This window comes from Oncorhynchus mykiss, chromosome 2, assembly GCF_057628025.1.
Source record: "Oncorhynchus mykiss isolate SJ-2025 chromosome 2, ASM5762802v1, whole genome shotgun sequence".
NCBI lineage: Eukaryota > Metazoa > Chordata > Actinopteri > Salmoniformes > Salmonidae > Oncorhynchus > Oncorhynchus mykiss.
In genome coordinates this window covers 27,915,033-27,930,121 of record NC_143023.1, presented here as the reverse complement: position 1 = coordinate 27,930,121, position 15,089 = coordinate 27,915,033, and the positions used below count along the sequence as shown (strand labels likewise).

General features: G+C 41.6%; 2 protein-coding genes across 16 annotated transcripts in view; both read right to left on the bottom strand.

The window, feature by feature from the left end:
• LOC110485935 (growth factor receptor-bound protein 10) overlaps window positions 1-6,596 on the bottom strand; it is an 84,284-nt gene extending 77,688 nt beyond the window's left edge. Inside the window, exon 1 of one of the 3 annotated variants that reach the window (XM_021557181.3) lies at window positions 6,361-6,596. The gene's annotated coding sequence lies outside the window, so the exon portion shown is untranslated. The remainder of the gene's footprint in view (window positions 1-6,360) is intronic. The other 2 variants (XM_021557189.3, XM_021557198.3) reach the window with 2 other exon arrangements.
• A 2,987-nt stretch (window positions 6,597-9,583) lies between these two features.
• The window catches only part of LOC110485894 (protein cordon-bleu), a 60,778-nt gene continuing 55,272 nt past the window's right edge, over window positions 9,584-15,089 (bottom strand). For 12 of the 13 annotated variants that reach the window (XM_036944443.2, XM_036944436.2, XM_036944441.2 and 9 more), the window contains 4 exons: window positions 13,098-15,001; window positions 12,831-12,950; window positions 11,934-12,209; window positions 9,584-11,406 (listed from right to left, as the gene is read on the bottom strand). In XM_036944443.2, coding sequence (XP_036800338.2) covers window positions 11,323-11,406; window positions 11,934-12,209; window positions 12,831-12,950; window positions 13,098-15,001 — 2,384 coding nt within the window. In that variant the 3' untranslated portion in view covers window positions 9,584-11,322. The remainder of the gene's footprint in view (window positions 11,407-11,933; window positions 12,210-12,830; window positions 12,951-13,097; window positions 15,002-15,089) is intronic. The other variant, XM_090195357.1, reaches the window with a different exon arrangement.

Here is a 15,089-nt window from a genome sequence, read left to right as displayed (position 1 = left end):
AAGACTCGAGGCTGTAATCGCTGCCAAAGGTGCAACAAAGGGTCTGAATACTTAAATAAAATGTGATATTTCAGTTTTTTATTCAAAGTCAAGGGATCTGAATACTGAATAATTTCCGAATGCACTGTAATAACAATAATAATAATAATTCAACGGTTATGACGGTTATGTTATTTTTGTGAAGGTCTTCATCCATAATCGTCAGTTACACTATTATATGGTAATTGTGCCAGCCCTATTAAGGGCCACATTATGAACCATCCAAATACCAATAAGAGCTCACACAGTTTAAAAAAAATGTCCTGCCTCCAAGCAGTGACGGTTGCAAGAGCAGCGTGTGAAATTCAACTGAACATACCTCCTCCCTCCCAAGACCCCATTGTTTCATTCTCACACCTAAATGACATATGTAACATCCAACTGACACTCACATGCACAGACTCAGGATTGAGGAGACTGCTGCAATGGTAGGAAGCGCCAAACAGTGTATAAGATGCTGTTCTTTAGGGTTCATGGGCATCTGTCTTATCACTAACCTACATCATCATGTCCACATTGATCAGGGCAAATGACAAGAGGTTTAGGCGCAAACAACTGAAGAAGAGATGTAGCCTTGTATTTTCCAGCAGTATTTCAAGCTGTACATGGAACACCATTTAGAAATCTGAAGTCAAGCCAGAACAGAGCAGTCCAATGTCGCTGGAAGGCGCACCGTCATGCAAAATTCATAGTTTTTAGGAAGATGTTGGTTTGGGACTGCCTGCCTCTCTACAGTAAGGTGACGGTGTAACCTATTTTTAAGGTAGAAGCACTCAAAGGATATGTCAAATGAATTATGAAAACAGTTTGCTGAGAGACGTGTCTTGAAGGGATGACAACTACTGGAATGCCAGCATTTTTTCAACGTTTCATTTGTTGTGCATGGTAGGCTAGATAAGAAAATCCAGCCAGATACCACAACTTGCTAAAATAAGGGCCATGAGGAGTAAATCATCACTTTAAATCTGTAAAATTGCACAATACACAGTAATCCAGTAGCAATTACACGGTGATCCAGAGACAATACAAGCATAGTTGAAGAATGTAGTAGTTTGCAGTAATTAGACATTCAATAAGCAAATGACTGCATATGAAGACTGAAGATCCTAAATTAAGTACCTACTTCTCCAATAAGGTTCTTCTGACCGTCTGTAGTACAGTACAGGCTTTAATTTACTGGACTGAGTTTCCAAATGAACACTGCCATCTCTGTCATGGCTGACTATTTTATCAGTGGATGGTTCAGATTGTTGTCACACCTCAGTAGATGCGCTTGTTTCACATGTTGATTCTTCATTGAATGGAAGCTTCATTATTTAGGGCCAGCAGCGTAAAGAAGGTTATAAGAGAGAGTCTGATGTCACCGTGGAGGGCTGAACAGCAGAAGTCTCTAAGAAAGGCTTTGGGAGACATGGACAATCGCTAATTGGATGAGGATTTCATTGGGCCGGCTGGAAGAAATGACCTTATGCAATGTGCATAATGAATGGCTTGGACGGGAAGGAGATGTTATGTTTGTGCACAAGCCTGCTGCCAGGGTGGGCTATGGCTAGGCTATTTTAGTTTTTATTCAACTAAGAACTCAAGCTTTCATCTAAGGGACGTGTTATTCAAAAAGTTTAAATAAGATCAAGAAGTGTAAGTAGAATAAATGATTATTTAGGCCACAGTGCAATGGATCAGACTGATCATCTGGACATATGAGAGTTTCTAACTAACATTGAATAGCCTACATGAGTTATGTAATAAACATGGTATAAACAATAGGGAATTTAGGCTTCATGAGGCTAGAAGAGAAAAGGAAGAACAGGCTTGCTGTATCTATGGCCTTCGTAATTTTCAACACAAACCACCCCTTGACAAACGTCATTTTATCAGAAACCCCCAATCCCTATGATAGTAGGGCCTTGTAAAATCTGGTGTATTTTGTACCCGATTCCATTTAGTTGTACCCCCAAATTACATTTTCTCAGTTTGGTTTTTCTAGGTTTTGTTTTTTCCAACAACAGAAATCACAACAAAATAGGATGTTCTAAGTCCACCACAACGCTAAACCTGTTAACATTGAAATGTTTGTTCCAGGAGAAATATGAAAATCATACGCATAACCATGGTAGCAATTGAAAGTGAACAGTTTGCAGATTATGTGTAGAACTGCAGCAAACCATTGAGATCACGTATAGTTTGCTACTGTACAGCCACTGCGTTCCAAGTTAGGCCTTTATCAGTTCCCAAATATGCCATTTTCAACCTGTATACGGGTATGAGTGTAAAGGGCTACACCACATCAGGAAACCACTTTTGTATGCCTGGGAAAGGTCTAAGAAATGTTGAATTTTGTGTGTAGTTAACCTTTAATTCAAGTGCGCACCAGCCAGAGACACTTGTTTGGTTAGCGGTGTTTCTGTAGCGCTCATGTGATTTTGATTTGACTAAACAAAGCAGTTTACAAAACAAATGGAAGCTGGATTGATGCAAATAATCATGATATTATTCTGTAGTACAGTACGAATCACTAACCAGTTTCCATCCAACCTTTTCATGCGAGTAAAGTACATGTCGGATAAACAGACCTGATGGAAAAAGCACATTTGTTGGCTAAATTTGCCAAAACAAAATACACGAGACAATGTGGGATCTTTTTGTATCTGTAAAATGTATTATGCGAGAAATGGTGGTGGAAACGTCTTTATGCGCAAATATTGACATAATAACCATCATATCGAAGAAAACTTGGGAGTCACGTGATGATATGTTATGTGGTCCTCCCACTATGACTGGGAAAGCATGCAGTTTATTAGGCTGATGATGAGCTTGATGCTTGGTTGCTGTCATTCTATAGGTAACCTACCTACCCACACTGTATCTGCCAGCTATTAGCTAGAGAGCACATGCCAAGGCCAGACTGGGCACATTCGCTACATAACGCAATTTATTTGTGACAAAACCATCAGTAGAGTTGAAAATGCAATGGAAACCCATTTAACTTGTATTTTTTATTTGGTACGTGGGAATTTAACTGCAAATGAATATGGCATGTTGCTTATATTTTAGAATATTTGCATGAAAATCTGTCCCAATTGGATGAAAACCTTGCTACATATGCATTTTGTTCATGTCTTATGATTATTTGAGCAAATTAATGCATTTTCCAATAAGTTCAATACATTTAGTTTATTTCCTATGAAGTTCAATAAAAAAATTATATTGTTGAATTCCGTTTTAATGTCTAGATTCCGTGATTCCATTCGCATTGTCCGCAACACATATTTTACAAGGCCCTACATATTGTAGGTTATAAATAATTGAAATGCCTTTCTCCAAGTTCTCATCACTTATAGGTTTGGTGAAATATGTACTGATAATATGAGAAACGATGCACAGATAAAGCCAAATGTCCCATTAAACTCTGAGAAGAGAATGCTAATGATGTCCAGGCACAGCGATAAAATTCAAGAGCACAAAATGCCTCTATTGTTCTGAAGTTGCACTGGGGAAGAATGTCACTCAAAACCCTTTTGTTTTCATGAATACATCTCGCCAAGCCCACTAACCCTGGTTTGTTTTAGATTTTACAGCACAGATTCCAGCTCATAGAGGCTGAGTGACATTTTCTGGAACATCGCCATCATTCTGCAACACTCTCCCTGTTCTTTCTGCACACAAAAATACTAGCAGAGGTGTTCAGTTACCTGCTTTAGAAAATACAGCATTCCTGCTTCTCAGGTTTCAAACAGATTTGGACCAGCTCCAGACATTGAGAAATTGAATCCACCGTGCTGTGGTTGGTTGGTTAGACATTCATTGCGTCATTCTGCCTTCTGGGTAATCATGGGTGGATGATGGCGGGTGAGAGTCAAGTATTTATAGGACCAGTAAGCTAAATATATTAAGTTGCCCTTCTGTAAATCAATTACAGACTACTTTAGTAAACATAATGTAATTACTTAGCTATAACTGAGGTAGCTAGACAAAATAATGATTACATTTAAATGAAAGGTAAGTGACGCAGACAAACTAAGGCTTCTCTAGCTGCCTGCAAAGCTTTTTCATCATGTCCTGCTGCCAAGTAATCTAATAGAGGCAACTTTTTTCATCCACAAGCCTTGTGGTTCTTCGGAAGTATCTTTATGCTTTGTACAACCATTGACTCCTACCTACACAAGAAAAGTAGACCTAGCCTATATCATCCAGTTTTTTTTCATGATTCAGCTACCTGTTTCCAAACAGCACCTACCGCCACACCCACAGACCAAAATTATTTTTTAAATCAGTTACTAGAATTTATTAAGACAGAATACAGGAGGTGTGTCAACATCAGATGTGCTCATAACTGATGAGAGAAATAATTTGGGCAATAATAGGACATAACCTAGTAATTGGTGTCATTGATTTAGACCAAAACTCTGACTCTGCATCCCAGACTTCAGGAAAAAGCACCATGACCAGCCATCAATAAGGGGGTATTGGCACTGAATAGCGAGTGTTATATGACTGCAAACTGGCGCAAGGCCGAATGGAATGCTAGGGCCTGGGTGAGAGAGATCACCACTATGACAGAGAACATAATAATACTATAAAGTGTATGTGGAAGTACAATTTATATGTCTGCAAGGCCTCTTCAGATTGAAAGTTTGGACAGCTCTCAACAAGGGAATTTGTAATTTGGGTGAGCAAAGCCTATCCCTTTCACTTTCCATCCCCAATAATAAATTAAACCAACAAGCTAATAGGCCTGCCTATATTCACTGAATGAATGGCCTGTATGATGAATGGAATAGATTGGTAGAACAAATGAAATGCCAATAGGTATGATCCAACAAAGCCATTTGTTAGTCAGACTCTTCCAGAGAAGAGAATTGAACCGCCATGGCAAGACAGGTTGCATATGTAAAATATGTGAGCTCAGCAGCTCTGAGCTAGCTGTCTGCTGTCTGTCTTAGACCTCCTAAACTCATGCCCCATCATGTTGGTCTCTTACAGAGCATGGACTTGAAATAGCTAGATTGTAGCAGAGGGTGTGAATTTAAAACTAGTTGGTGACACCTTATACTGGTAACAATTTCTAATAAGTTGCTGTTATACTGGTGTAGTGACTCTGTAATTACACAAGTAGTAACAATTTTGTATTAACATGTTACATAGTAGGCCTACATTAGTAATGACATTTTAAGTGTATAGTAAAAATGTAGTTTAGTTGAAGGGGATAGGGACTGTTCCCTAAACATACTATGCCATTATGATCAATCTATATATTCTTATGGTTCTAACCAACTACATTTCTTAGATGAGCTGTACAGTACACTGCTGGGTAATTCTGCTGAATCAGCATTAAATCAAACAAATCTGTCGTTTTTGGATTACTAATACGATCACATATGACATCTACAGCATAAAATCCATCCCTGATGTCCCACCCAGTTAGATTTGAAATACTTAGTCTCTGAATAAGCCTACTATAACTATACTGTATATATTCGCTGCTCAACCACCATCCATGGTTCCGTACACGAGTAGCTAGCTGCCTGGAAAAACGCCTTTCACCCCACCCCCAAAGAAAAATGAAGCCATGGGATAAGACTGACCGGACCGGTGAAAAGGGTAGGTCGGATAGGCTACTGAGGGTAGGACAGGCAGGGACTTCACCAGGGGCTGCGCCTGGCTGGTAGTTGGATAGTAAGCAGTTATGCAATATCTTTAAACAGTTTACGATAAGCTTGAAAAGGGCATGGTTTAATTGACTCCGCAACCAAAAACACATTTCTTAATGAACCAGAAAATCAAAAAAAAATGTTTAATCAAAGTTAGCTGGCTAACTCATTGATACCCCTCTGGATTGGTACTTTTAACTACCTAACTATAGTAGTTAAGTAAGCTTTAGTTGCCCCAATACAGGAGATCATGCTTCTGCCAACCTCGTCCCTGCACGAACGCAGTTTATCTGCCTGCATGCAGTCCCGACAGCGCTGGGTAGACATGTGGCTATATTCGGCTCTGGCTATTTAGTAACTGTCACATTTGTGATTAACAATGTTAACCTACAACGGTAACCTGTTTTAGACAACAAATTACACTGATTTGCAAAACAAGTTCTAACAGCTATCCAAACCCTCCTCACGCTTTCGTGAAAGACAGAGCCTCACGCTACAAGCCACGATGCGCAGTGTTCCAGTCTCACCCGACAGCAGTTTACATCCAGAGGCGCTAGCTAGCTACACTAAACTTTGCTTTCTGTGTTCTAGAAAGTCAAGAAAGATGAAAACAATTACACCATATTTCAAATAACACAAGACTCCCTTGATCTTGGAATAATACACTCACCTTATTGACAGGCCTCTGTAGAATTTCAAACAAGAGCAATCAGACAGCCTTGCACTTGGGATGAGAAGACACAACTTGAAAATAGTTGCTCGCGCAACAGCTTTGCTTTTCTTGCTCAACACGCTCCAGTGGTCAACATTCCCGATGAGGACAAGCAGCTAGCAGTTGATTTCTCAGCTGACTCCTTAACACACACGAAACAACTCCTCCCTCCCCTCTCGGCTGACTCCGCCCACATCGCCTCATGTCTCTAGAGGAATATTCAGTACTCATCAGCTGAACACACAGACAGAGAGAGAGAGAGAGAGAGAGAGAGAGAGAGAGAGAGAGAGAAAAATGAAGAACAAACATTGTAAATGCGACTTAACTTGCATCTCGTCACAACACTGTATATAGACATAATGACATTTGAAATGTCATTATTCTTTTGGAACTTTGAGTGTAATGTTTACTATTCATTTTTTGTTTATTTCACTATTATCTATTTCACTTGCTTTGGCCTGGTATACATATGTTTCCCATGCCAATAAATCCACTTGAGAGAAAGCATTTGATTTGATTTATTAGGATCCCCATTAGCTGACGCCAATGGTGACAGCTAGTCTTACTGGTGTACGACACAACGAAAAATACATTATAGATAAAATACTTTACAATTTACATACATTTTCAAACATTAACATGTAGTGTGTGTGTGCAAGGGGGGAGAGACATGCCGAGAAGTCCTGTCTGCAGACATAGCACACTGCTGCAAAAATAGACACTATACACAGCAAACTTTTCCCAAATCAGTAGATACAGCCCCCATGCTCGTTCCCATGTAAATCAGGCACCGGGGTCTCAGCCTGGAGTAAGCATGTGGGTGCTAAGAAGTGGAGCGGGGACCCTGGAAAGTTGACAGTATTGCTCAGGTTTTATTTCAGTTCCAGCCCTTTGGCCTAACCTTATTCCGGTCCATTGTGTCACTATTGTATAGCTTTTCAAACTGTAAATCTATATGATACTTACATAGTGGTCCTGTATGGCTGAGTTGGTAGAGGGTTGTGGGTTTGATTCCCTGGACCACACATATGTAAAAATGTATGCACGCATAACTGTAAGTCTCTTTGGATAAAAGCGTCTGTATGCATACACCATACAATTACATATAACATTTTGGGGTACACTACAAAATGTACAGTTGTTGTTTTTCAATTTCATAATCTCCTATTGGTCCTGTTGCATAAAAGTTTAATCAAGAGTTCAATGCTCTGGAGTTACCTTTCCCTACTCCTATGCAGTGTTTTGGTACTTCACCCCTCCAAGCACTGTGTTGCAATAGGCTTACAGGGGTTACATGCCCTGCACTAACCATGGTGGTGAGTATATATATTCCTTCATATAATTGTGCAAATGTAGCCATTGTGCTATTAATATGCCACAGTACGTGATTTATCAATCTGATTATTCTAATAAGACACCTAAAATGTGATTTACTCAATGAACTCAACCATGGGAAAGAATTCAAAGAGTCTGTAGTGTAAAAGGTTGTAAGTCTGGAACGTTCCTCAGCTGAGCCTGCCTAATGACAGGGTAGGGAAGACAGAGGACCCGTCCCAGACTTGTAGTATCTGGGTGAAGAGAACAACGGTGGTTCCATACTGTGTGACCCTGCCAAACACTCCACAATATAAAAGGGCATTGTACACAGACACATCACCACACCTTGGATCAGATCTCCTCTCTGTAACATTATTCATGCATTAGGCCCATGTGACCATAGCCTCTGTCACAGGCTTTCACTTCGGCCAATCTTGGGAGCAGAGGCTAACGTGAACATAGTTGCATTGAAAAGCTGCATTTGCTCTTCCCACGTTTGTCATCACAAGGATGTTCAGGCATTTCGCTGCAACTTATATACCTGATGAAACTTTGTACCTGACAAATAAAATGTGATATTGCAGGAATCTTACTTACAAAAGTAACACGTGGAAATGGTGTTAAGACAAGGAATTAATAGCCATCATCCTTCTCAACCATGAATGCTGTGAGTTAACCACTACCTTCGTCTATGCTGTGTCATGAGCTGCCAGTAAGTCTTGATTTAGAAAGAGATTTGTTTTTCTGCATTAACGGTTGTGGCGGCGGTTGGCTTGGAACCAACCAAACACTCTGTCTTGCTGCAGTTAGTTTCATAAGACAGAGAATGGCCACAAATGAGCAGGAATTCTGACCGACAGAGGGCCTGTGGGCCAGCAAGTATTTACAGACCTACAGTGTGGAGAGGATTACCCTCTCTGGCAGCATCCCAATTGACACCCTATTTATTCCCTTTATAGAGTACTACTTTTAACCATGGCCCATAGGGTAGTAGTTCACTATACAGGGAATAGGGAGCTATTTGGGACACATACTTTCTTTGTATATGGTGAAATCTGGATCGCATGTCAGACAACAGACACATACCCAGAAACCTAATCCCAAGATCACTTACTTTTTGTGGGCCTGCCCGGCCTTTGAGAGAGGCAGATCAGGCAAAGCAGAGCAGGGAGCCTGTGAAGCTGAAGTGAAGGGACATTGTGCTCCCACTGCTGGTCTTAGTTCTCTCATTAACCCCTTCCCCTTAGCCCTAACTGGGTAGATCTGTAAGATGGAATCAAAATAGTGTAATAAATTACCACTACCCTGATTATACCGATCCAGACCGTTCAGATCTGCAAACACTGAAATGTTAGGGCCCAGGAGTCCATCTATAGGATTTTTGGGGGAACCTAAACCAGTATGGTCAGGGAATACAGTTTAAGTAAAGTTATATGTCAGTAATGACCACATGATGAGTCATGGTTCAGAGTAGCTTGGAATAGTTGGGAGAGCTCTGATGTGGAAATCCTCTCAAAACAACATGTAAGCCTGGTGGCATCATAAGAAAGAGGTCTGTTTGGCTTCCAGATTTCATAAGGACAACAATAACCACAGCCAACAACCAAATGAGAAACATTACTGCATGTTAGATTAACTGCTCCATGACTCAAGAGCTTGCTACACTACCAAACGATCAATACATACATTGGCATACGATTTTACCCTTCAGTTATAAGCTCATTGTTACATTGCACTTACACTGTATTTAGGATTAGGGTTATTGCAAGTAGTTACACTGTACTTACATTATAGCTACAGTGTAATTTAAAGTGCACATCCAGACAGTATTTGAGATCAATGTACAGAAGAAAAAACTGTTACATGGTTACAAAAATCATTTATTGAAAAAAGTATAATTTGTGGATAAAATAAAATGTGACATTCTTCCAAAAACAACATGCACTTAACATAAAAAAGCATTAGCTTAAAACTAAATTTGATTGGATTTCTATTATTCTATTTATTTCCAATTTTAACAACAGTTTATTACTGTAATCATTTATCTGTAGTTAACAAAATATACAACTTTCTAGCCTCAAACACAACTCTGGAACTTGAAGCCAGTTCCTTTGCTTTTTTTCCATTGTTCCTCTCTAATCAGGGATTGATTTAGAACTGGGACACCAGGTGGGGGAAATTCATTATCAGGTAACACAGAAAACCAGCAGGCTCCAGACCTCGTACCCTACGAGGTCTACCTTCAACTCTTACCCTACGAGGTCTGGAGCCTGCTGGTCTAGAACATAAGTAAACATCTAAACTGAATTTTAAGGAACTGGACAACCTATGAATCCATATTTTGACAGACCAGTCTAGAATCTTGTGGTCCCTATTTTCATGCTTTACACTGGGTGGCTCTTTCAGTCTATCATTCAGTCATTCTGATCAATATAAATAGTACTCATTTGCAAGATATATTATAATATTCACTTTTGCTTTCTTTCAACTACTATAGTAATGCCATAAAATGTCTAGAGAAACAAGCTCATGTACAGTACTGCACATCAGATCTACTGTTGAGTACAACAACAAAAAGCTGTGCACTGGAGCCCCATGCAAACAACATAGAACACTTTGTGATTAAATAAACAATAAAATCATAGCAAATATTAACCAGAATTTTTTGCTGAAAATGAAGTAACAGCCCATACCTGTTGTTCATTACTCATATATCTATTGATTAGTAAACTATTTTACTAAGTCATGGTGATATTATTCACCAATAGTTTCAATGTTTCAAAAATGCTTTTGTAATGTCAAGAAAGGATATGTTAGTAATCTTTTCTCTGAATATTAAAATAAATATATTAAGAGGCATTATAAATCCAAAAATAAAAACATGTAAAGGTTGAATAGCAGCATAGATGAGATCTAAAAACCCAGAGCTTTGCAAAAATAAACTAGAGTAATGCTACCCTATTCCCTATTTAGTGCACTAGTTTTTGCCAAGGGCCCATAAGGTTTTGGTCAAAAGTAGTGTACTATATAGGGAATAACCTGCCATTTGGGATACATACCCTAATCACCACCTGGAGAGGAGAGTCCCTTGGAGCCAAATTTAGTCATGCTTGACCAGTGTTACTGGTGACCAGTGTTACTCATTGCACTATATCAAGGAGTCTGATCCATTGCATCCTATTACATGGAATATATACAGCAAATATGTAATAATCAAATATAACACTGACAGTAAGACAGCATGAGGCATCAATTCCATGTGGACTAGTATTAAAAAGTCAAATAAAAAAGAAATAATAAAAGAGGAAAAATCATTTCCTATGATGATTATTATTATCATCATCATCATCATCATCATCATCATCATCATCATCATTATCATCATCATCAGCAGCAACAAGAGCAGCTAATAAAAAGCAAAACAAATTATTGGCACATGCTTTTGTACAGCAATTCATCTTTCCAGTTATTGCAACTATTCAAGTACACATATACATAAGGACAGTGATAAATTAAGGTGAAAGACAACATATTATTTGGCTGCCTACGACGATTCTAATCAGATGGTTTGCAAGATGTTCTGGAATCATTCTGGAAGATTCTTTATTGTCCTTGTGAGAGGGATGATGCTGCTTGTATAGTACCAAGTCTACCGTTCACTTGGACTGTTTTTGTGGGGGCATTGACCTGAATAAAATAGATGAAACATGAAAACCCGTGTTATTTTTTGCTCTGTACCAATTAAAAATTGCCTGACGAGTTAAAGTTAACAGAGTTCAGATCATTCAAGAGGTAGACTATTTTGTAAAGAATGGAAGTGTTTTTATTGTATTTGTCTCATTGGTTAATCTAACGGAACAATACATTGCTCAAGCTGCACAGCCCCACAGAGTGTGGAACTACGTGATGGAATCTCGATCTCCAGCTAGCACAGAATGTTTCCCAGGAGTTCTTTGTTCCGTCGCAGACATGTTGCAACAAAAGACAAGGTAATACTAGGTGAGAAATGGTGGGTAGTCGCCTGGCTGGTGAGTTCCCATGTGAGTACATGCACAAAAGGTCATGTATGATCACCTCCATTTGCTCTATCTGAAAACATTGAATTGACAACCTGTAACTTGATGACTAAACTCTCTCCCAATAACTGTCTCCCTCTTTTGTGTGTTGCTAATGTATTGTTAGTGTGGCTGCCTGCAGTACTGAACATACTGTACCTTCTTCAGGCGATCAGCTGCAGAGCCAGAGCGGATGGCCTCCAGCATTGCGTCCCGGGCCAGAGTGGGATTCCGCCCAGCCCCCAGAGGCTCCCCCACCATACTGGGCTTGGGCTGAGTGGAGGGAGGGGCAGGAGGAGGAGGAGGGAGCATAGAGGGGGGTGGAGGTGGCGGAGGCACAAATGGAGGAGGGGAAGGCATGGCAGGGAAGGCATCACACACTTCCTCCTCAGTCTTCCTGAACTTGTCAAGCTCCTCTGCAGCCTGGGATATGGTCTGTGGAGCGTAGAGAGGGGAACAATGGCAGTCCAGATACATAGAGCCATTTGACGGCAGCTTTCACATGCACGCACACACACGCAATTTCCCTCTTATACCTTGTTAACCCCAGTGGTTTACTAGGCAGCAAAACAAAAGTTTAAAGGCATTTCAAACAGCTTTGCAACTCTAAGTTAAGCTGTCGCTAGCCTGGATCTACTTTAGCTCCACCAACTAAATTTAACAGGTAGCTAAGGAATAGAATCAAGAACTCCCATCAAACATTCCATTCTTTTTTTATCAAACCTAAATTCCACGTTATTGCCCTGAGAACCTGATTTAGTAATGCACATTTCTGAGATTCCTGCTGGTGAGCTGGGCAGGAACATTCTAACGCTCACCACATCGGGCCTCCCTCACAACTACACATTTCCTCCTCTCATTTCACCATGGTCCTTACATGAAAACAAACCAGATCACATTCAAGGGGAACGCAAATAGACTCATATATATAATAAACATAGTGCTGCTTGTTCTCCTGAAATGAGCTATTCAGTGACGAGCAACAGATCCCCTGTGCTACATCAAGACATTGCAAAACCAAAGCAAAACCCAATCTGACTCTAGGCTATAGCTTACCTTCCTTAGCCCTGCAGAGTTACTTTGTCCTCTAATGGCTGCTAGTAGCGCACATCGCTCATTCTCTTCCTCAACAAAGGACGATTTCTTCAAAGTGCTGCTTGCACTTGAGTCCGATACCTAGTCCGACAGGGAAAATCAGGGAAATTAGAAACCAAACACCCTAGATTACACTCATTATAAGTAGCTGTAGACTTGGACTTTTAAAAAAAGAAGAAAAACAGTGATCTTTGTGAAGTTAGCATGACGGGCCTCTCTCTCTCTCACCTTTCTGAGCCTCTCCTTCCCATCCCCACACTGGATGGCTGACATCAGAGTGGTGTGTAGCGACGTGTCCATCTGGACCGACTTCATGATCACAGGCTTGAACTTCTTCACCGGCCCAAACAGACTGACCTGCTGGGGCTCTGGGAGGTCGTTGCTGGCAGCAGCTGCTCGTGGTGGTTCAGGCTTCTTTGCCAGGGCTGGATGACCTTTGGGACCTAGTGTCTCTGCAGGTGGTTGACCCTGCGAGGGCTTGGAGATGGCAGGTACCTGTTTAGTGGGGGATTGTGGTGCTGGTGTCATCTGTCTGGGACTGGGACTGTTGGGCCCATGCTGCTTAGTGTTATTGGCCACTGTATCAGAGTCCAGTGACTTGGAGTTCCGTCCAGCAACTCGCAGGGTAGAACTGCTCCCATAACGACTCCTGTCCACTCCTTGCGTCGACTCACCAGAGACTACCCGTTTCTCTGCAGAGAGGTAGTCAGGGTAACATTTAGCACCGGCGTGATAGGACCCAGACCCAGAGCTGCTCTCCTTCTTCACTGGTACATTAGTAGATGTACCAGAGGACCGCTGTGGATTTACATGAAAGGATTGACCCTCTTTCTGATAGCTGTAACTGCCAGGTGGCCTTCTCATGGGGTCAGACAACTCCGTTGGTACTTCTTGGATGTTGTCAGCTTTGGCCATGGTGGGCTTCACAGCGTATTTAGCAATGGCAGAAGCTACGTACTGACTGGATGTTCTCCTGGACGGCTTGAGGAAGGAAAGATTTCTCTTCTGATCTTGGAGAATACCAGGGTTCAGTTTCATAGTCTTCTGCTGCACAGGAGTCTCTGAAACTGGAACTGAGGCCTTGCCCTCTGCTTCCTGTGAGATGTCCTTTGTTACCTCAACCACATCTTTGCATGTTTCCTTAGGTGTCATCTTGGCTACAGGTTCAGAGGCCATAGGTGTTGCCTTGGCTGCAGGTGGCTCAGACGCTACGACCCGATCGGTGGGTTTGTGGACCTCAGACTCTGGGCTCTGGGTCTTTGTGAAAGGGACAGGCCCTCTACTAGTGGGGACCGAATGTGCAGAAGTGTCCTGCTTCTCAGAGGAGCTCCGGAATGTTTTGGCTTTCCCCAGGAGTGGTGAGACAGAGTCATCTTTGTTGATCCCAGACTCCGAGGAACCGCCAAACTTGTTTCGGGCGATGGCTACTTTGACCATGTTACCCTGATCGTCAATTCTAATGGCACCTGTTGTCAGAGTGGCCGGGGCCTCTGCTGGCTTCTGAGGCCGGGTTGCAACTGCGGGCTTGGGAGGGATGATAGTGAATGTCTTCATACCAAATCGGGAGACTGGGCTACATGTGATTTTCGTTTGTGCTTGGGAGGCAGCGTGGCCTCTATAGGTGGGAACCTCGTCCTCAGGGGACTTGGAATGGCTCTCTGGGACAGCGAGAGAGCTGTTGACAGGTGAGGCTTTCCTTTCAGCTCCCTCAGTGGACTCCCATCTTTGAACTTCTACTTTAGTCTTAGAGACCACTGCTGTATGGTCTTTCCCCATGGTGCCATTGGCAAGCTTCTTCCCTGGTGATTTGAGGCGCTGCGCGGGCTGTGGTTGAGCAGAGCTGACTTTGCTGGAGCCGTCAGACATACAGGCGTTGTTGTTTTTGTTCTGTGTGCCACCAACACTTGACTGATGATGACTGTGGTTCAGGTTTTTATTGTCCGTTCTTTGAGAGCTACTCATTAGTGTGACTTGGTGATCCGTCATGCTCGGTGTCTCGTAGTCCTCCAGGACTTCATCTATGGCTGTGACCGGGACCTCCATATCCACCACAGACACCGGGATGTCATTGCTCTCAGTGGACATCACGTAGGGGTGCTCTTGCACTGAAACAGCATCTATGTGACTTATATCTAGTGGACATGGACAAATTAAAATACATGTGTTAGCCGGCCTGCTTATTGACGATACAACAAATATTGTTTTGGTCCTGTGCATCCA